General features: G+C 40.8%; 1 protein-coding gene across 3 annotated transcripts in view; it reads right to left on the bottom strand.

Annotated features, from left to right (window-relative positions):
- Positions 1-27,210, bottom strand: part of LOC134217539 (rho GTPase-activating protein 68F) — a 78,933-nt gene that overhangs the window by 24,848 nt on the left and 26,875 nt on the right. For all 3 annotated transcript variants that reach the window (XM_062696309.1, XM_062696308.1, XM_062696310.1), the window contains exons 3-5: positions 15,431-15,595; positions 410-495; positions 199-344 (exon numbers count right to left, since the gene is read on the bottom strand). In XM_062696309.1, coding sequence (XP_062552293.1) covers positions 199-344; positions 410-495; positions 15,431-15,595 — 397 coding nt within the window. The remainder of the gene's footprint in view (positions 1-198; positions 345-409; positions 496-15,430; positions 15,596-27,210) is intronic.

Genomic DNA, 27,210 nt, shown 5'->3' on the forward strand with positions numbered 1-27,210 from the left:
TGCCCGATTTGTCGCTCGTAGTGCGTGAATATGATATTTAACCTTCGAGAACACGCGCATCCCAGAGAAACTACCACCTCGCTTATGCTGTGTACAACGAGCGAGGTGTTTCCAACATTGCGCGTACTCGAGTCTTAAAAACATATGTCTGATTCAACCCTTCCCTGAGATAAGGAAAAAAATCGTTTGATGACTCACTCAATAAAGATATTCGTGTTTAGGTCTTTCCTTTCCGGCAAACTGCAAGCGTAGATGGCAATAATTGGCTGACCATGCTTGTCGGTTCCGATGAATTCGATAAACTTCCGTCGCTTGAACTCCTTTCGGATGGCGTTTTCGTCGGGCTAAAATGAATATGGAACTTGATTAGCAATGCTGTCCGATGCAATTGGCGCTACAGGTCACTCACCTCCATTATCTTCAACTGTTCCTCGTAATTGTCCGGATCAAGTGTGGTTTTGATGATTTCGTCCTCGGAAACTTCTTCAAACTCACCTAGATTGGATTGAGAAAGATTGAAGCGAGTATGAGCTGATGTACTGTTACGGAGAAGTCAGTCAGGCGGGACCATTTGGCAAAAATGAATGTGTGGCAATATTGTACAGTGAATCAACACATCACGCCAATGCAACGAACAGTGTTGGAATGGTATTTTCGCAGCAACAGACTTATAACCATCGTTGGTAAACGCAGACGTCTGTATGCTTTGGAAGGCGAAAAAGCACAAGAGAGGGTAAACCTGCGGACTCACTTTATCACAGAAAAAGTACCTTGATGTTATCGTTATCAATTGATGGAACACATTGACACTTTTTATTTCTTTTTCTCAGAGAAGGTTAGATACGCCCATATTCATTTGCGTTTGATTTTTTAAGAATTTACAAAGTGTCTATGCACTGGTAAAATATTTGCAGAATACTTAAAATTATGGTTTATCATAAAACTAGTTAAATCCGTTCACTCTATGAAGTGTATCTTCTTGATATGAAACGGCACATACATTATTCTCAATAAAAATCTGTTGAAAATATTTCCTTTCAACAATTTGCTTTATATAATATAATATATAGATCGTGGTATGAATAGGTTATTAGTTAATATTTTATTTACTTCCTTATTTTTTACTTTACCTACATCAATACCTATCTATGCCTAACGTACATCTGTAGTTATAATCAAATCTCCACTCATGGAAATATCAAGATGTGGAAAAGAAATTTTTTTAAAAGTTGTTTGAAGGGACCATCACAGTAACACAGATTTTTAAGACCTCATCAAACTCTATAGAACGACTATTCTCTCTGTTTTAGAGTATGGCTCTTTCTGCTTCCTCTCAGCAGCTGATTGCCACCTGATCAAATTGGAACGAATTCAGTATCGTTGTTTGCGTATTGCCCTTGGCTGTATGCATTCAACGCATAACATGAGCCTGGAGGTGCTTGCTGGAGTCACTCCTTTAAAGCACCGTTACTGGGAGCTCTCACTTAGAATACTCGTCAAATGTGGAACAAGTAACACACTTGGCTTTGATAACTTCGATAAAATGCTTGAACTGACTTGTCGTTCAAGATTCCTTAGAGTCTATCTCAACTACATTTCTTCAGATCTTTGTCTTCCGTGTTATAATCCACCTCGAGTTCACTTCACCAACGACAGTTCCTCAATTGAATACGATCTGTCCATGAAATACGCTATTCAAGGAATACCAGATCATTTTCGACACATATCTATTCCCTCCTTTTTTTCTGAAAAATATGAACATGTCAATTGCAACAACAGATATTTCACTGATGGTTCTCGCATTAACGGATCCACTGGCTTCGGTGTTTTCAATGTAACTTCAACCACCTTCCGAAAACTTCAGGAACCTTGCTCGGTTTATGTTGCTGAGCTGGCAGCAATTAACTTCGCTTTGGGGATAATTTCCAATCAGCCCGTAGACCATTATTTCATCTTCTCGGATAGTCTTAGTTCTATCGAGGCACTCCGGTCGATGAAACCTGTTAAGCACGCATCTTACTTTCTTACAAACATAAGAGAGCAGATGCGTGTTTTGGTCGAAAGATCATTCAAGATTACCTTTGTTTGGGTCCCATCTCACTGCTCAATCTACGGCAATGAGAAGGCAGACTCGCTGGCAAAGGTGGGCGCACAGGAAAGTGAAGTTTATGATAGACAATACTCGATCAACGAGTTTGCCCATGAGTCCGTCAGAGTACTCTTCAAAGTTGGCAAAGAAATGGGACACACAACGAACTTGGACGGTGGCTATTTTCCATAGTTCCAAAAGTTTCTGGGCGAGCGTGGTTCAGAGGTGAGGACTTAAGTCGAGGCTTCATTCGCGTGATGTCGAGACTTATGTCTAATCACTATTCACTAAACGCACATCTGTACAGAATAAACCTTGTCGATAGCAACTTATGTAGGTGCGTAGGCGATTATGATGACATCGATCACGTAGTTTGGTCCTGCTCGGAAAATGACGCCTCCAGAGAGCAATTATTGGATACCCTTGTGGCCCGAGGTAAACAACCCTTTAGGGAAGTTCGCGGTGTTTTGGGAGATCGTGATGTTGTCTATATGCAGGCCATTTATAGTTTTCTTTGTGCTTCTGACATCAAAATCTAACATTTTGTTTTTTTTTTCTTTCTTTAAAGTTTTTTTTGTTCTGTCTCTGCCTTTTTGTTCCGTAGAGCTCCATAGCTCTTGCCATCCGGAAGATGCTCCCAGTCGAACCATTCCTCGAGCACGACGACACGCCACATCGTCACTGACGCCAAATGCCCGGATGAGAAGCTGAAATTTCCTGATCCTAAATCCTAAGCCCCGTCCATCCTTAAACATTGTAAACTAACCTCGAGTCACCACGAGTACGCTGGCTTCTACCCCCCTCTTACTAACCGTATAATAAAATGATATAGATTGTATATATCACAAAGAACAATGGCTCCGTAAAGTGTTATACACGCCTGAGCCTACCAAATAAACGAAATTGAAAAAAAAAGTAACACAGATTTTTTTTATGTATTGCATAATTTACTTCCATGAGTCGATATCGAGTCATAGAACATCGACTCGTAGAGGTTTGACTGTATTCAATATCGCTCATTAATATCACGTACAATCTTTACATTATTCCCGAAAACCGCGAGTGATTTCGTCAAAAAATAAAAATGTTATAATATGGAGAGCAAAAGTTGTTTATTTTCACTGGGGTGAAACGGTGAAACACACCATCCATACAGAACCGATCGGATCAATGTGCTTCGATTTAGTTCTACTTTTTGGGGAAGCGTAAAACTTGATGAAAGTAAATTTTTCATAGAATGACAAGCAGAAGAAAAAGTGGCATTTTTAACAAACCTTCGAAAAAAAAACCCAGAGCATATCGGGTGCCCATGGACCGATCCGAGATTTAGAAAAAAAGTATTAAAAGAGTTTCTGCGTATGATAGTTCCGATTTATTCAAAAATGAATTATTTTATGTAAAGCTAACTTTTGCCTATCTCAACCTTTTTGTCTAACACCTGTATTGTACCCCTCTTTACTGTCGGTCTTGGGCGATATTTTTCTAACATCTTTATAATAATTCTTGGGCGTAATGCTTGGGAAAACTGTGGTCCAGATCTACGATCAGGATCAGGGAATCACTATTCGAGCAACGCCTAACAATATACCCTTTGTCATCAACAAAGCTTGTTACTGACAAACGCACGTTGCAACAAGCCTTTATCAGAACCCGAACACAATATGACAAGAATCATTTGCCTTGGATTGGCATTAGCATTGTTACGGTGTAATTCGTAGATTGGACACTAGTGACACTCATGTTTTACTTTTGAGATCCGTATTTAGAATGCTATCAGAAATCAAGTGGTGGGGAGTGGTCCTTGGTTCCAGTATTAGACAAAAATAACAAAAGCATGAAAATTACTACTCCTGGCCACGCCCATCTTCACCGTAACTAGGGAGGAGAAGAAAGTGTTGATGTGGTACTTACTTAACGAGAGGCCACCCATTTAGCGACACCCTCATAAGTACCACGGAGTTGGATAATGAAGAAGGTATTCGTTGGGTCGGGATTTGCCTGTAGCTGGCAATGTAACCGTGGTAGACCCGTAACACACCACGTAAAGGTGTCTACCCAGCATTACGGGTCATAGGACAAGAACCATTTGCCTTGGATGTTCTGATATTTCCGAGAATATGACGCTATTTTTGTAAAAAGAGTTAGATTTACGAATATTTCCATAAAAGCAGTAACTACGATAGCAAAAAAACAAAGATTGCTGTAGGCATTATGCAAAATAACGGGAAGAAAAGTTTGCAACAATATTGTTTTCTTTTTTGTTGCTGATATTTTTTTCGGATCTTTGTCATTATTTTCTTCGACAAAAAAAAAGCTTTTTCGTTGGTTCTCTTTTGTCGTTTGTTTTGCATGCGCATCCAAGAAAAAATGATTCCCTGATCAGGATCAATAGTTTTCTACACAGATGGTTCAAGACTGAACAATCAAGTAGACGCCGGGGTGGCTGACCCAGGGGCAGCAATCTCAATCCACATGCGCCTACTGTATTTACGCTGAAACATAATCTATTTTGGAATGGTCTAATTTGTGTTTGCGACCCAAATACTGGCATTCAAATATCTGCCGCTTTGAATGCCTTGAAGTCAGCGACATGGACATCAAAACACCCATTGTGCATTATTCGCATGCTCTGAAAATGGAGCTGAAAACGTGGATAACCTCGAACATAGAAACAAACACACTCCTAATGCGAGGCAGTCCAAAAGTTTCATCACACCTAATATTTCTGTGACCCGTAAAATCTTAGAGCTTTCCAAAAGAATATCTCAGAACATATGCGGGCGTAATAACAGGTCATTGTCCGAGCTGTTATCACTTGACACAAAGGAAAAAAAATCAAGATTATTCATTTCTGTGGCGTGGATAAAGAAGACTCGGAACCAGGTATCTGGCACCCCCAATTCTACCCTTTATGTATGACCATAGCCAAGCTGTTATCACTTGACGCAAATGAAAAAAAATCAAGATTATTCTTTTCTGTGGCATGGATAAAGAAGAATCGGAACGCTCGGAACACATTTTATGTCATTGCCCGGCAATTTTCAATAAAAGAATGATTTATTATTAGGTTAAAATACTATTATTCTTCCATTTACTTCCACTATTAACTTTTTTATGTATCAACAAGCAGATACGTATTTCGTTTCCTACTTGGAAACTTCTTCAGTGTTTGTTATCGACTTTTATGTTGATACATAAAAAAGTTAATAGTGGAAGTAAATGGAAGAATAATAGTATTTTAACCTTGTAGCATTTCCCCTAAGACGCTCTAAAATAATTAATTATGATTTATTATTATTTATTCAGACTAAGGCCGAAGTGGCCTGTGCGGTATATAAGAGTCTCCTCCATTCGGCTCGGTCCATGGCTACACGTCGCCAACCACGCAGTCTACGGAGGGTCCGCAAGTCATCTTCCACCTGATCGATCCACCTTGCCCGCTGCGCACCTCGCCTTCTTGTGCCCGTCGGATCGTTGTCGAGAACCATTTTCACCGGGTTACTGTCCGACATTCTGGCTACGTGCCCGGCCCATCGCAGTCGTCCGATTTTCGCGGTGTGAACGATGGATGGTTCTCCCAACAGCTGATGCAATTCGTGATTCATTCGCCTCCTCCACGTACCGTCCGCCATCTGCACCCCACCATAGATGGTACGCAGCACTTTCCTTTCGAAAACTCCAAGTGCGCGTTGGTCCTCCACGAGCATCGTCCAGGTCTCGTGTCCGTAGAGGACTACCGGTCTAATGAGCGTTTTGTAGATTGTCAGACGGCGGCGAACTCTATTCCATCGGAGCGTCTTGCGGAGTCCAAAGTACGTACGATTTCCAGCCACTATGCGTCTCCGAATTTCTCTGCTGGTGTCATTTTCGGCAGTCACCAGTGAGCCCAAGTACACAAATTCTTCTACCACCTCGATTTCGTCACCACCGATGCAAACTCGCGGTGGGTGGCTCACATTGTCTTCTCTTGAACCTCTTCCTATCATGTACTTCGTCTTCGACGTGTTGATGACTAGTCCGATCCGCTTAGCTTCCCTCTTCAGTCTGATGTAGGCTTCCTCCATCTTCTCAAAGTTACGTGCCATAATATCTATGTCGTCGGCGAAACCAAATAGCTGGACGGACTTATTGAAAATTGTACCACTCGTGTTAATCCCTGCTCTTCGTATTACCCTTCCAAAGCGATGTTGAATAGCAAACACGAAAGACCATCACCTTGCCGTAACCCTCTGCGGGTTTCGAAGGGACTCGAGAATGCCCCTGAAACTCGAACTACGCACATCACCCGATCCATCGTCGCCTTGATCAACCGTATCAGTTTATCCGGAAAACCGTGTTCGTGCATTAGCTGCCATAGCTGGTCCCGATCGATTGTATCATATGCGGCTTTGAAGTCGATGAATAGATGATGTGTGGGCACGTTGTATTCGCGGCATTTCTGCAGTACTTGGCGAATGGCGAACACCTGGTGGTGGAGCGTTCGCCCATAAAACCCGCCTGGTACTGCCCCACGAACTCCCTTGCAGTTGGTGCTAGTCGACGGCATAAAATTTGGGAGAGTACCTTGTAGGCGGCGTTCAGCAATGTGATTGCGCGGTAGTTACTACAATCCAGCTTATCGCCCTATTTGTAGAGGGAACACACGACACCTTCCATACACTCCTGCGGCAAAACTTCCTCCTCCCAAATCTTGGTAATGACCCAGTGCATCGCTCTAGCCAGTGTCTCACCACCGTGTTTAAATTGCTCTCCTGGTAGTTGGTCAAACCCAGGGGCTTTGTTGATCTTCAACCGGCAAATTTCCTCCTGGATTTCCTGGAGATCCTGAGTCGAAAAAATATGTCCTGAGCGCGTTCTCCCAGGTTCATCGCCAAACCGCCATCTTCGTCTGCCACATCGCCATTCAGGTGTTCTTCGTAGTGCTGCCGCCACCTTTGGATCACCTCACGCTCGTTCGTAAGAAGGTTCCCGTTTATGTCCTTACACATATCATGCTGTGGCACGTGGCCCTTACGTGAACGGTTTAACTTCTCATAGAACTTTCGTGTGTTATTAGCGCGGTACAGTTGCTCCGTTTCTTCACGGTCTCGATCTTCCTGCTGGCGCTTTTTCCTCCGGAAAATCGAGTTTTGTCTGTTCCGCGCCTGTTTATATCGTGCCTCGTTCGCCCTCGTGCGGTGTTGCAGCAATCTCGCCCATGCTGCATTCTTCTCTTCCACTAACTGCTCACATTCGCCGTCATACCAGTCGTTTCTCTGATCCGGGGCACCGTGCCAAGTGCAGCGGTTGCGGTGCTACCAATGGCGGATCGAATATCTCTCCAGCCATCTTCAAGAGACGCTGCGCCTAGCTGCTCTTCCGTTGGGAGTGCCACTTCCAGCTGCTGCGCGTATTCTTGGGCTAGTCTACCGTCTCGTAGCCGCCCGATATTAAGCCGCGGCGTCCGACTTCGACGCGTGTTGTACACCGTCGAGAGTTTTGAGCGCAGGCATACTGCAACGAGGTAGTGGTCGGATTCAATATTCGCACTGCGGTAAGTGCGGACGTTCGTGATGTCGGATTAGAACGATTAGATGTCGATTAGAACGTGGTCGATTTGGTTTTCCGTTTCTTGGTTAGGTGATTTCCATGTGGCTTTGTGGATATTTTTGCGGGGAAAGAAGGTGCTTCGGACTACCATTCCGCGGGAGGCTGCGAAGTTTATGCATCGTTGGCCGTTGTCATTCGATACGGTTTGCAGACTATCCGGTCCGATGACCGGTCTATACATTTCCTCCTTCCTACCTGTGCGTTCGTTCATGTCACCGATGACGATTTTGACGTCCCGCAGTGGGCATCCATCGTATGTCTGCTCCAGCGGTGCGTAGAACGCTTCTTTCTCGTCGTCAGGTCTCCCTTCGTGTGGGCAGTGCACGTTGATGATGCTATAGTTGAAGAAACGGCCTTTAATCCTCAGCTTGCACATCCTTGCGTTGATTGGCTGCCACCCAATCACGCGTTGGCGCATCTTTCCCAGCACTATGAAGCCGGTTCCCAGCTCGTTGGTGGTGCCACAGCTTTGGTAGAAGGTAGCCGCTCGATGCCCGCTTTTCCACACTTTCTGTCCTGTCCAGCAAATCTCCTGCAGCGCCACGACGTCGAAGTTGCGGGGATGTAATTCATCGTAGATCATCCTGTCGCAACCTGCGAAACCTAGCGACTTGCAATTCCATGTTCCAAGCTTCCAATCGTGATCCTGTATTCGTCGCCTAGGTCTTTGCCGATTATATCGAGTCGCATTATCTCTTATATTGTTCGTAATGATTGGTTTTCTAGGCGGCTTATTGGGCCTGCGCAAACCTCCTGTCTCGTCGGAGGGCCGTCGTGTCAGGGCTGTTTAGCGTCCCACCTATCACTAGGACTTGGGCTTGTGCGCTTTGAGCGGCACACGGTCGCTTTGGTGGGGCCTACTTGCGGATACATGCAGCTTTTTATAGAGGTTTAACAGGGCCCAATGTCAAACCCCACCACATCCTAGGCAAGCCCCACAACTCGCAGATGGCCTGGGGAGGGATCGTCAAGCCCTTGGACATAGTCCCTGCTGCCCCAAATAAAAGAATGAACAGATACGTATTTCGACCTCAACAGTAAGGCCGTCTTCAGTGTCTCGTACTTGACTCGACTCGTACTTGACTGACGAGACACTGAAGACGGCCTTACTGTTGAGGTCGAAATACGTATCTGTCAAGATACAATTAAGTGGTGGAATTCAATGAGATTGTACAAACTCGTCTTATGACAAGTGAAGACATTCCACTAAAAAGCTCAAAATAATTTTCTTAACAAAAGAATGAAGTTCTTCAACAAAGGGCTATTAGAATCCTATGAAGTTTGAAGAACAACACCCAATATGGTGGTGCAGTTTATTAGAAATGTACTACCAGACTGGGAAAAGGAAACCAGTCACATTTAACGAACATTCTTAAAGTGGCTTGACATCGTGATACATATGGCCATAGTAAAAAGGGGAGTACATCACAATAGATCAAAAAACTGGTCGCAGCGATAACAATACCCAGCACGAAAAAAAAAACATCTTCAAACGTTCAGGGTCTCCACAAACCGAAAATTCTCTCCATGATTCAGCAATTCAGTTTACAGGACATATATCAACAAAATTTTATTTTTTTAACCTCTAGCAATTTCTTCAGAAGTTTACTGTAATACAGTAAGATAATTTTCAGAGCGCTATACAGCTAATATGGTTATCATTAGTTTTTGACAATTCGCAGAAAGTTTCAGAATAATCACTGAAACTCAATTGTTTGCTGAATGCATTACAGCATTTTATTTTTTGCTGATTCGATTTGGTAACTACGAACGTCAAGTGAAAAGTTTTAAAGAAAATCAGAAAACAAAATGTTAAGCTAAATTCGAAATTCAATTTTGGCGATACAATTTTTGAATATTTTTTAAATTGTTTGCACTATTGTCGAAGGCGGATTAGGCAACAGAGTGGTGAGTACTTTCGAACTAAATTTTGTAGCACAATATTCAGTTTTCTCTGCTTTTTCATTTCATTCAGAAAATACATTCTGAGCGCGTAATCACTCAATCACTCAATCGAAAATAATGCTTGCAGGCATTAAATAAATATAAAATTTGCTGAAAATATAACAGTGTTGACAAAATAGTAACTGGCACCAGAAAAATTGTTAACTGAACTCCAGCACAACATGTGGCACATTCATGCAAATCAAATTTGCTGGTTGACCAGTAACGACATTGCTTAATTGCTGAATTAACAGCACACGAAAAACCAACAAAATTTTGCTGATTTCCTGCTAAAAAAAATTGGAGTTCAGGTTCGATTCCACCGCTAGCGGGTTCGTGGCTTTTCACAAAGTCGCTGGACTCTATCCAGCTATTCTTTCTTCCGACATTCGTAATCCCAAGAAGGCTCTATTCGCAGCATCAATACGTCTTTTCATTCTGCGTTGTCGTTGTCGCATGTCACAAGCGTTCCAAGACAAGCAAACTTTAAGCTACAGTTCAACACCACTAGGCCTATCTCTGTTCTTACTCGAAGCCATGTACTTTGTCTGTAATTCAAATACTGATTTTGAGGAATCAAACGTTGCACAGTATCAACCTTGCCGGTAAACCATGTTCAGACATTTTCTGCCACAGCTCATTTATTTACATTGAATCATTCGCTGCTTGGACATCAATGAACAGATAGTGAGTTTGCATGTTTTACTCATGGAATTTATCACGGATCAACTGCAGGCTAAACATTTGATCGACCCTTACTACTCTTACCTGGCTCATCCATCAATCACTGAAACTTCTATTTAGACACTTCTTAAGCTCTTCACTTGTCAAGTACGAGACATTGAAGACGACCTTTCTGTTGAGGTCGAAATACTTATCTGTCAGGGTACAATTAAGTGGTGGAATTAAATGGGATTGTTTAAACTCGTCTTACGACAAGTGAAGACATTCCACTAAAAAGCTCAAAATATTTTTTTTAAGGCGCATTCCCCAAAACGCCACCGTACGGACTGCGCTTCCGGCGACTGACAAGGGTTTGGTGGAGGGGATGGCAATCGAACCCATGACAATTCGCTTATAAGGCGAACGTGTAGCCAATTACGCTACGGGACCCCCCTCCTCCAGATTTTGGCTCTACATCCCAAACCGGAACTTGGCCTGCTTTTCAACTTAGTTTTTTTAGGCTTAGGCTTTTTGCAGTTGAAGAGGACCTGAGGGCGCTCAATGATCAGGGCGACTGGAAGCGATTGGCCCAGGATCGAGTCCAGTGGAGAAGGATACTCCATTCGGCGTAGGTTCATTGAAGAGCTGTAGCCCATCAAGTATCAAGTAAGTACCTTGCGAAAACGCAGCATGCACGCAGCGTGAAAAACCGCTACGTGGACATCGGCCCTTAATCATTCAGTTGATTCCTTGTGCAATTTCACTGATTCTGCTCAATCCCGGAGTAGCAACCATAGATATGTACAGTCCTTCAAAGCTAAAGCAAAGCTAGCTAAAATATTGAAATTGATTCAAAAATTAGTTTTTGGAAGCGAGTTAAAGTTTCGGTCATTTTTGACTTGCTAATGCATTGTGTATAATTGTTTTTGCTGTAGCATCCCGAAATAACTGAATGACTTTTGGAAATGTTTAAGCAGGTAATAACTTACAAAAAATCTGTCTGAAATTTCCAAAGTCTGGCATTATAGATGGTTTCTCTTTTTTTCTTTTTGCTGCCAAAAAGTCTGGCAGTACCAGATGTATCTGGCATAATGGCAACCCTGGCTGTAGTCACCATTTCATGGATTTTCTCTCAAACACCGTTGTCGTCGCCAGATTTGTTGCCGTTTTCTATCTTCTCCAGATTTTTTTATTCATATATTTATTTGGCAGGCACTCTGTGTTCTTAACCGTTGTGTCGTTATCTACCGTGGTGACTGTGGTATTCTGCTGTACAGAATCCACGCAGAATCTATTTTTAAATATCCATAATTCGTTATTGTTGTCGTTACCAGTTCATCTTATCGTGAGTCCATTGTGTCCATTTGTCAATCTGTTGAATCCAATGATCGTTGCTTTGTTCGGTTGCCATTTTTCGAGGTACGTTGGAGGAATACCTCCGAGAAGAACAAGTTGGCAGTCCAGTCGTCATCAGGCAGCCGTGCCGTTGAGGCGCGTTTCCCAAAACGCCACCGTACGGACTGCGCTTCCGGCGACTGACGAGGGTTTGGTGGAAGGGCTGGAAATCGAACCCATGACCTACGCTACGGGACCCCCTTTTCTCCAGATTTTGGCGGCACTGTTCAACAATCCCTCCAACTATGGCCCTACATCCCAAACACAGGGCTGGTAGCGATGAATGCCATACTATATATAATAGCCCTGTTTGTCTGTCCGGTGACTAGCCAACCAGACGCAAAACGCGGGGAAATTCTCACAAAAAATAAAATATTTGACACACACACAATTCTTTTTTACTATCAGATGCAGAAAACAAAACCAGTGACAACCTTAGACAATCAGACACATAATTTGATGAAAAAAATCACAGACAACAGACGTTGAAAATTTTGATTTTTTTATTGCATGAATTCATGAACCGTTTATATAAAAAAACACTTGCCACGGGCGCTACTGCGTCCACAAATAAACTAGTTCAAAATAGTGACTTAGTGACCAACGATGACTTTTTTAGTGACCAAATAGTGACTTTCAGATGCAGAAAAAGTGACTAAATAGTGACTTTTGTATGAAGTTTGTAACCAGAAAACTACAAGTTGCATTAGCATTGTTTAATTCGTAGACTGGAAACTAGTGATACTCATGTTTTTCCTATGAAATGCTTCTAGAATGCTATCAGAAATCAAGAAAAGATAAAAATAATCATGAGGACTACTGCTACTGGCTACGCCTATCTTCAAGGTAACCAGGAAGAGAATGGAACTTAGAGGCCAGCGACTTAACGACACCCTTATAAATACCATGGAGTTGGATATTGAAAAAGTTATTGGTATTTTTCAATACGATTTTTTACGATAACAGTAGGAGTTGAAAGTAGTACACTGCCCCCACTCCCATATCAGTCCCATAATGCTTTTCCGCATACTGAATTGCCATTGAAGTTCCAAATTGCATCTTCCACATATAACATCAAAAAAATCTAATAAATTGAAACATCAACGGATGTTGTTGAAATTTTGATAAGTTGTTCATTATTCGATAGATTACCATGAAACGATTCAGTTTAATTGAAATTGTTTAGATCCGTGCAATCAGGTCATGTAAATTCTTAATAAGACTGTTATGCGGAAATTTTCAATATAATATATTTCAATAATTAAATATTAAATAATTACAATTACAGTTACGATTTATGGAAGTACGGAAGTACATAAGAAATGAACACTATTCCTTGGGTTAACTCAAAAGTGATAAAAGTCAAATGGGACGGTTATGCGAGTGGGGGCAGCACAGTAAAATTGAACGAAGCGAACAACCGCGTTAAAAAAAATAACGGCGCCGTATCACCATCTGATTTTTTATTTTCAAATGAGCCTGCAATAAAGCAACTTTTTTCCCCCACGCCCTCTGCACTTGCTTCGCTACTCGATTTTGCAAAATCTGTTTTTTACGCACGGTCAAAACGCTATCTAGCCTGAATTACTTCTGACAACAATCATAAACGACTTTAGAGTACTTTCCATCACTGACTCCCTATAAACGCTTATTACCTTCCCTGACATATAAAAACCCCACTCGACATTGGCGTTATTATGTGATGCAGCTAAAACTATGTTCACTATCTTAGTAACAGGAAGAAATTTACCCTTTCCTATAGCAGTTTTTGACCCTTCCTTCGCGGGCGTGTTTTTAATAAAAAAAAACTGGTTTGAATACTTCTCTGCACCCGAGGTCTGCAATTCGCATTTTAACAAATCCCATTCATGAAGAGCCTGTTTACCTGAATCGAAAGTAACCTGACGATTTTTACAATATGCCTCCGAAAAAAATTCAAAATGCTTTAAAATCATACAAAATGGTCATGTTTGAGGAATACATAAAGTCTCGATTTTTTGCGATTATATTGGGGAGATTTTTGACATCCCATTCCAGCCCTCATATAAAAGTGGTGGCTGTATAACTATTTCCAACTACAGCAATCATTAACTAAAATGTAGGTCATCCAGTTTGTGATCCTCAAACTTGACCATTTTGTATGAAAATCAGCAATTGCTTTATAATTATTTCCGGGTCTGTACACTTGGTGCTTTTTTGGAGCATATTATTTCAAATTTGAATATTGCTACTAGATTTACATTTGATTTAGTTGATAATAAAAGTAGGTTCAAATTATTTTTATTTTGAATTTTTTCACAACAGGCTGTGCAAGATCACGAATGCATTTTTTTTACTGTGTACAGCAGATTCTCAAATCTATAATTCAGACAACAACGTGTTTATTTTTTAGTACGCACGAATTGAGTTAAATTATAATTACAATAATAATTATTATCCAAATTGTGGAGGTAATGAGCGCATAATTATTGAAGTTTCCACAGTAAACAATGACCAGTGCATCAAGAAATTTTGAATTTACAACTAATTTATATCTCGCGTTTAGTATCATAAGAGAGTGATTGCATTGATCGATTTCTCTTCATCAATATTCTGTTCTTATCCTTACTGTTTCTACACCAGAAGTAACAGTCATGGCTGTAACTTTTGATCTAAAGGGGTAGGAGGAATAGATCAATGCAGTTCCACCCTTATGATACTGAGCGCGAGATAGATAATACCGCCTTTTCTATGATAATACGTATTTTGGTCATAACTCGGACCTTAATTCGTCAAGCTGAATCAACAGATTTAAAAATCTCGGTTTTCTGAGCTTTTTAATTAAACAATGTTTAGAAACGAAAATTATTAAGCTCTTTTAGTGGAATATCTTCACCTGTCATAAGACCAGTTCAGTACTATTCCAAAAAAATCCTCCACGATGTAATCTTTATAGACACGTTTTTCGACTGTAAGGCTGTCTTCAGTGTCTCGTGCGTGCTAGATTAAGTAGAGTCCTCTGACAGGTGAATGTTTAGAAAGTATGTTTATGTTCGAAACCGGAAAAAATCTGCTTCAAAGCCATAAAAATTCTTCACCCGCCAAACAGTAGCCGAACCGGATCGATTTGATATAACAATAAAAAATCTAATTCATGTACATATCTATATTTCAATCTACAATCTAATAAACAGCAATAAATTCCAAACCTTCGAATTCAACAAGTAAAGTCGACCAAAAATGAAATAAAAATGCATCATAAATATTAATTTGCACCCTACCGGAATCTACCCTCTTCAACCGCTCTCCTGCTTGCTGTTGTTTTGGCACGTTCACATTCGGCCGTGCCAATCGCTTGAACCGTTCCCTTCCCGGCTTCAATTTCCAGCATTGAAAAGCCAGACTTCAAACTGCAGTTGTTCGGCATAGCAATCCTCTCCAATTTTCGAAAATAGACTCAAGTGCACGATGGAGTGCTCACAAATCTTACCCTTCGAATAGAACAAAAATTATCTAAATGGAATACGTCTCCCCACGGAGCAAATGATCCGCATCGTGTACGAATATCACTCCAATAAACGAATCGTTTACATTAGAAACATTTTACACGAGCTGAAGATTTTTGGCACGTTCCGATCATTTTGCATCGAGCCGCAGCCGAAATATCCCGCACTTATTCACCAGCGAATTGAATTAGAACGTCCAGTATATCTTAATAATTGTATAGGCCTGTATTAGATATTCGAGCAATGTTTCTAAAATAAAGCTTACCGGAAAAATTATCTTCATCGAATACCACCGTGCCCCCCGGCTCCGGTGCCGTTTGTGACAGTTCTGTGTCGTCAAACTCCAGATTCGGTTCGTAGTCGTGCCAATCCGATAGACTGGGGTGGGGATCTTCACCGTGGTCCATCAGTGAGGGATTCATCGGGGCACCTGAAACGATTTGGAAACGGAAAGGATAGTCATTTGAAGGCTTGTTTTTGTTTTTAGCTTAATATAATGACTGGAAATTAGGAATCGCTTTGAAATAGATCAAAAACAGGTTCTTTGATTGAAAATAGTACAAGTTTATATAACTAGGTATTGTTTCTGATTAATACCCTCTGATTTTAAAGCAGATTATCAAAATGTTGTCTAAAAAAAGTTTAATTGTTGAGCTTGTTTAGTAGAATGTTGACTCGGCTCTGTACGCAGCATAGTAGAAGGACTTAAAAATACTATTTTATTTTTATGACTCGGCCTTAAAGAAAGGAATGAAACATTTCACGTAACAAGTTAAATAAAACCCTTCTAACAAAGCTCAAGCTAGAAAAGTTATGTTACTTAAAAATAGATGCATTGAGATAATCTTCTATCATCTTTTTTTTTCTCTTTTTACATTCATAAACAACTGTTCGCCCGGCGGATTTTTGTTTTGACCCGTTAGGAGCACCTGTTTCATAATCGATTACTTCTCAAAATTCTTTTCCACGTCAATCCGTTTGCTGCACTCACCAATCGTACGTCCGTCAGTCATTCACTCATCAGGCGCCGATGTAGCGGATTATGCCGTTTGATAATAAAACAATGCATTCCGCCTCGTCAGTCAGCACGCATCGCTCTTGCTTTCAATAATGGCAGATAATACTCCCATTACCTAGTAGGGGTTCGTATAGCGGCTACCGGCGAGGCCTTACTTGCCATGCTTTCACAAGAGGCAGCATAGACAGACTTCAATCAGCCTCCTGCTCCGACCCTGGAGAAAAAATCCACTTTGCAAGACCGCCGCGGTAGACACATAACGTAGTAAACTCACTGGATTAACAAGGTGTGAACGAGGAGGCGGGTGCAATTGAAACCCAAGGGCCAAGAGAGACAGCGAAGGCTGCTGCAGCGACTATTATTGCTAGACTTCGAGACCCATCCGAGGGAGTCAAGAAGCCCGAAGTGAATTATGTTCAAGTTAGATAATCGCGTTCCGTGTCTGTTTTACTTTTATATCAACATCACTAGTCGTCGTAATTCCTTGTTCAACCTGACGATGGATAGATGATGTGGGCGCGGTTGCTGTGCAACAACACCTCCGTAGGCGCCTCATAAATTACACCAGCTGGGTTGGAATGCATATTGCATGGAATTAATTAGTTTTCTAATATTTCTGAATGTATTACCATCTAGAACTATTGTAGAAAGCATAATTTGTTTAGATTCTAAACTTCGTTTTTCTTCTTTGTCCCGGTTTCTGATAAAGGAGCACACAACCCTTTTCCGTGAGCATGAGCCGTATTTCCAGTTTTTACGAACGGGAAACAACGGGCGCAAAAATAACGAATCGGAAGTGAATGAAATTAGGGTGGAATTAGTCCAAGGAAAACAACCCATTCGAGGGGCACAGTGGGGGTGTTGGCGCCAGCTCGCTCGGACGACAGGTGTGTGTTGCGTTTGACTTGATTTGCACTTCTTTAATGAAAGGGTGTTGACCCCTGCGGTGCGGTGGTTTAATTATAGGACGCAAGCGGATATTGACATTTTTTGCGGATGGGTTAAAAATAACAGAGTGTATTTTAGTTCTAGCCTTTTAACGAATTCGACATTTTAAAATCTATCCATTAGTGTTGTTGGTGGATTTCTCATACATTAGCAAAAGTAAATAAGCTTTTACGAAATATGAACTATCACTGGAGGAATAAAGTAAATATGTATAAGGATTAATCTTATTGTTCAACAATTTAGTTTTTGTAATGTTCAGTAGTAGTATTTACGAGATGAGTCAGCGTTGAGCTGAAAGTCTCTTTAATTAAAAAAGTTTAGTAGCTGGCGAATGAAAAAGACGGCTACAACAAGTGCCTCTAATACGGAAATAATGTGAGTATTTAACACTTGGATACGTTCGCTCAATAAATTTACGGAAACATTCATTTAGGAATTTGTAGTAACTTAATTCTCAATGCATAGTTATTTTTACAAATTTCTTTTATAGTTTTTGAATGTTACAACACATTATATTTACGAGTCAATTTTCTACTAGAGTTGTGCTACCCTTCTACGTGCTTCAGCATTACATTCTGTATTAAATTCTTCAAGATCTGGATGAGTCTTATAGTTCTTCATCGTAAATTGTGCCGCAAATCACTGTTTTTGAATATTTATGCATACTTTTTTTGCATATAAACTTCCAACTAGTTTAGCACCACCCAAACGATGACCGATTTGCTGAAATTTTGTCCAGAGCACCAGCCAGGTCACCAATTGAAACCGAACAAGAAGGCGACCCATCAAAAAAATTTGAAAAAGTTTTTCACCATGCTAATTTGATACACACGGACAGACAGACATTTACTACAACACTATGGGCCTCCGAGGCTTCTATAAAAAGTTTGTTTTCGGAGTGAAATGTTAGCCTTTCGGTACAACTTTGTTGTACGAGAAAGGCAAAAATTCCATCAAAACTAATACCTGAAGCTGAATTCATTGGCTATCATTTTTTTTTAAATTACGCCCTTTTGCCGCAACGAACTTCGACGTATTGGCGGCCTACATCGCTGAAAAATAAAATTTTTATTTAGACCGATACAAATATAAAAAAAAAATTTGCCCTAACATAATATTCTGAGGGAACAACAAAAAAAAGTTCGAATGATTTTGAGGATTCTCAATACATTCTTCAACAAATCCGAGGAGTTTAGTAGATTTTTTTTCTGGTATCGTTATCGGAGGTTACCAGTGAACCCAAGTACAGGCCTGGTAGCGATGAATGCCATTCAAAATAGTGACTTAGTGACCAACGATGACTAAAAAAGTGACCAAATAGTGACTTTTAGTTTCCGGAAAAGTGACCAAATTGCGACTTTTGAATAAAGTTTATAACCAGATAGTGAGCAACAAGTTGCATTAACATTGTTACGGTGTAATGCGTAGACTAAAATCTATGTAGCGATACTCATATTTATCCTTAATTCATATATAGAATGCTATCAGAAATCAAGAAAAGACAAAAATTAAAAAAAAATAAAAGCACGTAGTTGGAAATTGGTTAAGCTAGAAGCTTACAGTTTGATCATGATAAATCATATTTAATTACACCACAAAAAAGTATATATCATCCGGCAAGGAAACAGGTAGTGAGTTACAAGTTTATAATTTCAGCAACGATTTTGAATCAATTACATTACAGCATTGTGGTAATAATGTTTGCTAAGACATCAAAACAGTCTTTGCTTAGGTAGGTCGGTCAATCCTTTCGATTGTTTTTATGGGTGTTTGTATGAACCTCGTGTGAAACATAACTCGGTCTCTGTAAGAATTCTTAATGGGAAGTTAATTTAATGCAACTTCAACTGCTTGAAACTCACAAAGTTGCGGATAGTTGCAGTTGCAATGCACATGATTTCATAGGGTACACCGAAAACACGGATTCTGTTGATGTTTTAGGGTGGAACTCTTAGGAACTTTTTTTTCTGAGCTACAAATTACTTTAAGTTTAAGAATGTTCATCGATTAATATTTCAACGAATTTAACATTTCTGTTTCTCGCATACAAGGTCTAACTTGAATGATTTTATTTGTTTGCAATACAATATTTTTTGCTTAATATTAGATATTTGATTTACGAGTTGTGGCTTCGTGCAGTAAAAAATCCGTAGGAACGTTTTTATGGTCCTTCACTGAGGAAAATGGACGTATGATTTTCAATCAAACGCCTTATGAAAATTTGCCACAAGGAATCGGTATGAATTTCAATGGGTTGCCTTATGAATGATGATTAACATTAAAAAAAGGGAAGTGTGGCAGACTGGATTCGAACCATGGACGTCGGGGTCGGGAGGCCGATATGTGGACCACACGCCCATCGACGCTTGAATACTCAGGAAGGTAACTGCGTATAAGAAGCACTGCTGGTGGAATAATCGGTCGAAGATTCATAAGGCGCCAGTTATGAATTTCGATAGTCCAGTTCGCTGAGTGTTGTTATTTGAGAGAAATTTCTGATTGACTTATGCCTAACCATTCATATAAGTTTTCAAGCATATGGTGACACATGTGACTGTTCTCTATGCTTCCAAAATACGTTTATAAAACTGGGACTATATACAAATGTGCAGAATATGCTAGTATACGAGTTTTCAAAATTTAATTTTTATCTATGAGTCAACGCACTTTGCGACCTTATTTCCAACTAAAACGTGCATAACATGCATACAAAAACAGTATGGGTCTCCGGGCCTCCTATAAAAAGTTCATTTTTGGAGCGAACATATAGCCTTTACGTATACTTTGTATACGAGAAAGGCAAAAACAATCATAATTTGGGATGCCAAAAATGTCCTCAATCTGATCGCTAGAACTCGAGATAGTGATCCTCAAACATGACAGCACAGCGCTTTTAGCATAATACTTCAAATTTATACATTGCTACCAGATTTACATTTGATTCGGTTGATGATGATAAAAGTAGGTACAAATAATTTTTATTTTGATATTTTTCCAATAGGCGGTGCAAAAATAGTGACTTTAGTGACCATTTTCCGAAAAATAGTGACTTTAGTGACTTTTGGATGCAAATAGTGACTTTTTAGTGACTAGCCTCAAAATAGTGACCAAGTCACTAAAAAGTGACTCGCTACCAGGCCTGCAAGTATGTACACGAGTTCAACAACCAACTTGATTTCGACACCACCGATACAAGCTCGTGGTTGGTGGCTTACATTGTCCTCTCTTGAAGCTTTTCCTATCATGTACTTCGTCGTCGACGTGTTAATGACTTGTCCAATCCGTTTAGCTTCCCTTTTTGTTCCGATGTAGGCCTCCTCCATCGTCTTAAAGTTACGTGCCATAATGTCAATGTCGTCGGTGAAACCAAATAGCTGAACGGACTTCGTGAAAATCGTACCACTCGTGTCAATCCGTGCCCTTCGTGTTGAAAAACAGGCACGAAAGACCATCACCTTGCAGTGAAGCGAAGCCGCGTCCTCCCTGGAGTGGCCTCAGCCATCTCCAGCTCCTAGGGAATGTGATATTGTCGGTGGAGAGAAGAACAAGCTCTACCTTAACTCTAATTTTATTATCTACTTACATACTATATATATACATGATCAGGTAACTATCGAGAGGTAAATATTCATAATTATTTACCTATCGGTTTTCATTGTCCTGATCTACCTTGACGGGTAGATGCTTTGAGACAATGTAGTGGTAGATCACCACATTACTCATCCCCTATGAGAAAATAAATGATTTACTATTTAAATCATTTATTTTTTCGGATTAGCTGCTTCTTCTTCAGCAGGATGTGTCGGTGTGCAAATAATTATGCAACAATGGTGTTTTGGCAATCCTGCGCTATAAAGGTACCTCTCGAGGACCGGCAGTGATCAAAGGATTGCAATAACGCCCTCATCTCGAGAAGGATCATTACATCCTGCCAAGAATACCTACCTTTACAAACTGCTGTCAATTCGATGCGTGGACCTGGGTGCAACTTTTACCACATCTTCTATCGTATCGGCACTGCCGACTTCCGACTTCTTCGTACCTCAGTTCCGTTTCCTGTTCAGTTTATGCTCCTCTGATGTCCAACGCATCCCACCGCTGCCACCAATGAAGCGAAGCCGCGTCCTCTCTGGAGTGGCCTCAGCCATCTCCAGCTCCTAGGGAATGTGATATTGTCGGTGGAGAGAAGAACAAGCTCTACCTTAACTCTAATTTTATTATCTACTTACATACTATATATACATGATCAGGTAACTATCGAGAGGTAAATATTCATAATTATTTACCTATCGATGAGCTGCCTGGTTTTCATTGTCCTGATCTACCTTGACGGGTAGATGCTTTGAGACAATGTAGTGGTAGATCACCACAGCAGTAACCCTCTGCGCGTTTCGAAGGGATTCTAGAATGCCCCTTAAACTCGAACTACGCAAATCATCCGATCTATCGTCGCCTTGATCAACCGTATCAGTTTATCCGAAAATCCGTTTTCGTGCATTAGCTGCCATAGCTGGTCTCGATCGATTGTATCATATGCGGCTTTGAAGTTGATAAAAAGATGATGTATGGGCACTTTGTATTCGAAGCATTTCTGCAATAGCTGACGTACGGCGCACACATGGTCCGTGGTCTGCCCCGCGAACTCTCTTGCGATTAGTGTTAGTCGGCGGCATAAAATTTGAGAGAGTACCTTGTAGGCGGCGTTCAGCAATGTGTCTGCGCGTTAGTTGCAACAATCCAGCTTATAGCCCTTTTACGACACCTTCCATCCACTCCTGCGGCAGAACCTCATCTTCCCAAACCTTGGTAATTACCCAGTGCAGCGCTCTAGCCAGTGCCTGAACATCGTGTTTAAACAGCTCTTCTGGTAGTTGGTCAACCCCGGGGGCTTTGTTGTTTTTCAGCCGGCCGATCTCCTCCTAGATTTCCTGGAGAACCGAACCTGGGGGACGTATGTCCTGCGCGCGTGCTCATAGGTTCATTACCATACCGCCACCGTTGTCTGCCTGCAAAGTTTATGCATCGTTGGCCGTTGTCGTTCGATACTGTATGCAGAATATCCGGTCCGATAACCGGTCTATACATTTCCCATTGCACAGTGAGCATTCATCGTATGTCTGCTCCAGCTGTACAATAGAACGCTTCTTTCTCGTCGTCGGGTCTCCCTTCGTGTGGGCAGTGCACGTTGATGATGTTATAGTTGAAGAAACGGTCTTTTATCCGCAGCTTGCACATCCTTGCGTTGATTGGCTGATGTCGTTGCGGATTGTATCGAATCGTATTATCTTCTATGTCGTTCATAATGTTTGCTTTTAAAGGCGGCTTATTGGGACTGCGCAAACCTCCTGTCTCGTCGGAATACCATCATGTCAGGCTGTTTAGCGTCTCACCCAACACCAGGACTTGGGCTTGTGCGCTTTGAGTGGCACACGGTCGCTTTGGTGGAGCCTGCTTGCGGATACATGCAGCTTTTTATAGTTCAACAGACCCCACTGTCAAACCCCACCAAATCCTAGGCAGGCACCACAACTCGCAGATGGCCTGGGGAGGATTCGTCAAGCCCTTGGACATAGTCCCTGCTACCCTGTTTTGTAGATAGCGTGAAGGATTCCGAGAGTTACGTGAAGTGGAGGAGGAGGACACTTTGTCAATATTGAATCCTTATTTTTCCCAATTTTTTTCGATTTTTTAGAACCTGTATCGCGGCCGCACGGATGATTCCAATAGTCCTGGCAACAGCGGCACTGTTTTTTTCTGTCACGCAATATACACAGGGATTTTTGAGGAATGGACAATTATTTTTATTAACATGTTTTAAATCTTACGTACGTTCAAATTTTTCAGGTGAGGGTGGCGCCAAAGACAGCACTTGTAGTCGCTTGATACCGCTATCCTTAAGGACAAGCCTTCCGAAATCCAAAACAAATATCACTCACATTTTCAAGGGCACCCTACTCAATACGGGAGCAATGCTCAATTATCTTTTTTAATATTTCGATGCGATGTAGCAAAGATGAAATAATAAAACTTACAGTTGTGCGTTGCTTCCGTATTGAGTGGTGTGCCCTTGAAAACGCGAGTACTTTTAAATTTGGATTCCGTGAGGTTTGTCCTTTACGCGTTTCCAATTTTAAAAAACCCCTTTCCGTCATAGATATTCCATACCAGAAATTCCTTTGAACCTTCGGAAATTCCAATAAAGTTTCCATAGAAATTGCTTTCGGAATTCCTTCGGGAATCTGTTAAAAATTTATCAGAAAATTTATTTTGGAATTTATATGGAAAATCCATTCGGAATTCCTTCGGGAATTCTTTCGAAATTCCTTTAGCAAACTTTCACAAATTCCTTTAGATTTTTTTTTATGAAAAACGATTCAGCTTCAGAAATTTCTAGAAAGAATCCCTTCAAGAATTCCTACTGGAGTTCTCCTTCCTCATCTTCGAAATTCCTCCAGAAAATGATGCTAATAATTCCTATGGGCACTTTTTTAGTTATTTCTTTAGAAATTCCTTTGAAAATTGATCCAACAATTTCTTCGGAAATTCCCCCAGGAGTTGCACAACACAGCTTGAGTTCCTGAAGAATTCTCAAAATAATTTACAAAGTATTCAATACTTTTTAATACATTTTCAATTGTATGATTTGATTGGTACATCTATTCAAAACTGTGGATTATTTTCATCTTTTGAGAGAGTTTCACTCATGATGTATTGATCACCAGGCTAACTATCGAGAAAAGTGGATTAGTCTTCAAAGTAAGGGATACCTTTGTTGATTCTTTCGGAAGCCTCTTCAGTGATTATCAAAACACGCATATAATCAAATTCGAGGAAAATTATCCAATTTGGTGAGTTACGTGCAACAGCTCAGTTCCGTCCGTGGAGCAACTGAAATTCGAGTACATCGCAGCAGAGGCATGACCCTCTACATGGCGACCATAAAAAAAGTCGAGCGAAAAATATCTTGGCAACAGGTTAAGGCGATAGCTGGACATAGCTCAGGATGGAGATCGTTCAAGGCAGCCTTTTGTACCATTCGGGGTGTACATGATCCATAAGCAAAAAGTAAGTACGTTTGTCTGCTAGATCCTTGTCTGAGGTAATCAGACCTGGATCGATCGACGAGTAGGCTTTGGTCATTTAATGAGTCGTATGAATAAAAAGTAGTACGTTCATGGAACATGTTCGAAAGAATAAAAGATACTTCACTACACTACACATGTCGAACAAGCTACAAAAAATATGAGAAATGTTTAGTGTTTCTTGTAGTTTCTTGTAGTCTGCTCTAGACGTTAATAATCATGTGTTAAATGCTGGCGTGTTTTTTGTTTTAAATTTTCCTGATTGTGTTCAGTGCAATATGAATATGAGTTAAGTTGTTGGACTAAGTGGTAAAACTAGCAATTTATCCTCGTTTTATGATTTAATTCAACGCAAGTCCTTAACGTGTTCATTTTACCACCTATTCCCCTAAATTCTCAAAAATTACACATTTCATTTTGATGCATCAAAATGAGGGCGTAAGATGTGAATACGAATAAAATATTGCTTACAACATTTCAAAAGGCGATTAACCTAATACTAGGCACAAACTGTTCGGGTTCGTTTAGCACACCTGTCATTGTAATTTTTTATGCTGACAATAATCAGCCAGGGAGCGTGATTCGACGTCACGCCACAGCAAATTGCTCCACCGTGTTCGTCACATCAGGCTCAAAAAACTACGGAATCGCAAAGCTCTGCGCGATGAAGTCATCAACTTAAGAAAATTAACTGAATGCAGCAGTAAAACGAAATCAAGAAGTTGGAGCAAACCGCTGAAGCTTATCGCATATCAAGTCAGCGACTTGTCTCGTGCGTGGCCATCTGTCTGGTTGGCTAGCACACAAACCGTATTTGCATGGCTCAAGAAAATGTATGGCGTGTTTCCATTTTCATTCGCTTCATATCTGGAAGCCTTTTGTCGTGGTTTGTCACATCCGGTGCAGTCTTATAGCATGCTTCGACGTCTGCGTTTCGAACACAACGCGAGATGTGTTCCTACCTGTAATGTCAAAGCAATGCGCTTTATGAACCAGACGTCCTCGATTGGAATCTTGAAGAAAGAGGTAATCTTTGAAAAACTAGTTTCAACAACCTACTGCATGGCTAGTTGTTCGCTTGCAGCGCTAGGGGTATTCTGAAAGCAGTCGCCCAGAGGCAGAGGCAGCCTGTTTATTGGAATGAAATAGTTAGATTGCATACCGTCAGCAGAGTCGATAACCAGCAGACCATAAAACATATAATTACCTTACTTGCTTTGCAGCCGCGCATCTTACGGCACGGATCCAGAAAGGCCTACTCCTTTATCAATCTACTCAAAAAGAAATACATAAATAGTAGGTGAGCTTGTTTCTTATTTTTGGGATTTCTTTGGCAGTGAGCGGGCACACATTTAAACAACAAATTTCGACGAAATGAACGCTTTATGTTTTTCTATCGGGATTGCATAAATTTATGAAACACTTTTCCCACAAATGCATATTCTTGTTCAATAAATTTTCAATGTCGGTTGTATTACAGGTTCTATTAAATTGTTGACAATTACGTGTTGGAGCCTGTTTAAAAACACTACTAACAGTATTCTCTCCATAACTTTTACACTGTAGGGAGGCAATTGTTAATGAATTTTAGGAGAGCTGACAATTGGTTTACCTTACCTCAACATCATAGAAAGAAAAAAAATACAACAATAGGTTATTAACCTTATCTTATGTGCCCTGCACCGAGCGGCAAACAACCCAGCGTCTTGGGCGAGTAGTGGATAGATTAATTGTTGATGGAAAGGGATATGCAACATTTCCCATTCGTATAACACTCATAATTAACCATTCCATTTGTCTCGGTTTGCGGGTGGAATCCCACTAAGTAGAGCGATGTCATCGTGCCGTCATAAATTAATTGCGGGAAGCAAAGAAGTTATGACTTACGATCAGGGTGAGAGCTTTTGTGCTTACTGCTTACTTCGTACTTTAAGTACTGCTCTAGATATCAAAGTGTCTTTGATATGCTCCAGAAACGCAAGAGAGTTGATTATTAGCTGCAGAGGAAACTCGAATCAATAATTATTTGATTATGACTTTGGTGTAGTTTGTTATTCAGTTTATCTTATATTTCAATGTCATAAGACGAGTTTAGCACAATTCCATTTAATTCCACCACTTCGTATTACTTTTACAAATACGTATTTCGACCTCAACTGTAAGGTCGTCTTCAGTGTCTCATCCTTGACTCGACTTAGTCGGGTCAACTACGAGATACTGAAGACGATCTTACTGTTGAGTTCGAAATACGTATCTGTCAAGGTACAATCAAGTGGTGGAATTAAATGGGATGGTACAAACTCGTCTTATGACAAAAAAAAATTTACGTCTGTAGCAGAATCACTAGCGTGCGTCAGAGGGAGAGACTGCAAAAATGTATTCACATGCAGAAATGTACTGCCACAAACGCCAGCGGAATAAGCAACAGATAGTCCGAATGCTGCGAACGAAATGGTGCAATAAATTCGAACAATGAATGAAGTTCAAATCGGTAATTACCCTCTTCCAGTGACTATTGTGGCCCTGAAAAGGGCCTTTTGGTTTATTAGACAGTTAATCCGCTTCATTTTCTCAGGGGCGCCAAGCTAAATGTAACTCGAATGTTGTTGCCCTGTGAGAAAACCGATCTGTATAGGTAGACGTACTTTGATTTCCTCCACCAGCGCTTCCGCTTCTGCTTCCGCTTGCTGTTCTTCAAAACTGTTGCTAGCTCCTTGCGCTTTTCCTGCTTACGACCACTCATTTCGCAAGAAGTGCACACGTCTGATCGCATAAACAATTCCTTACGTTGTCCAACGTCTACCTTGCGGTCGTGTCTTGTATACAACCCTTTTAAAATTATGAATCATAAACCTACGGCTTCCAAACAGTATAAATCTCTAGTTTTCTGAGCAGTAAGTCGGAAATCGGGTGCATAGGCCCAAGTAATGATTTACCCTACGTTAAAAAAAAGAAAAATTACAGAAATCTCGCTTAACAATAGATTAGGGCCTACAA

The sequence above is a fragment of the Armigeres subalbatus genome, chromosome 2, assembly GCF_024139115.2.
Source record: "Armigeres subalbatus isolate Guangzhou_Male chromosome 2, GZ_Asu_2, whole genome shotgun sequence".
Lineage (NCBI taxonomy): Eukaryota > Metazoa > Arthropoda > Insecta > Diptera > Culicidae > Armigeres > Armigeres subalbatus.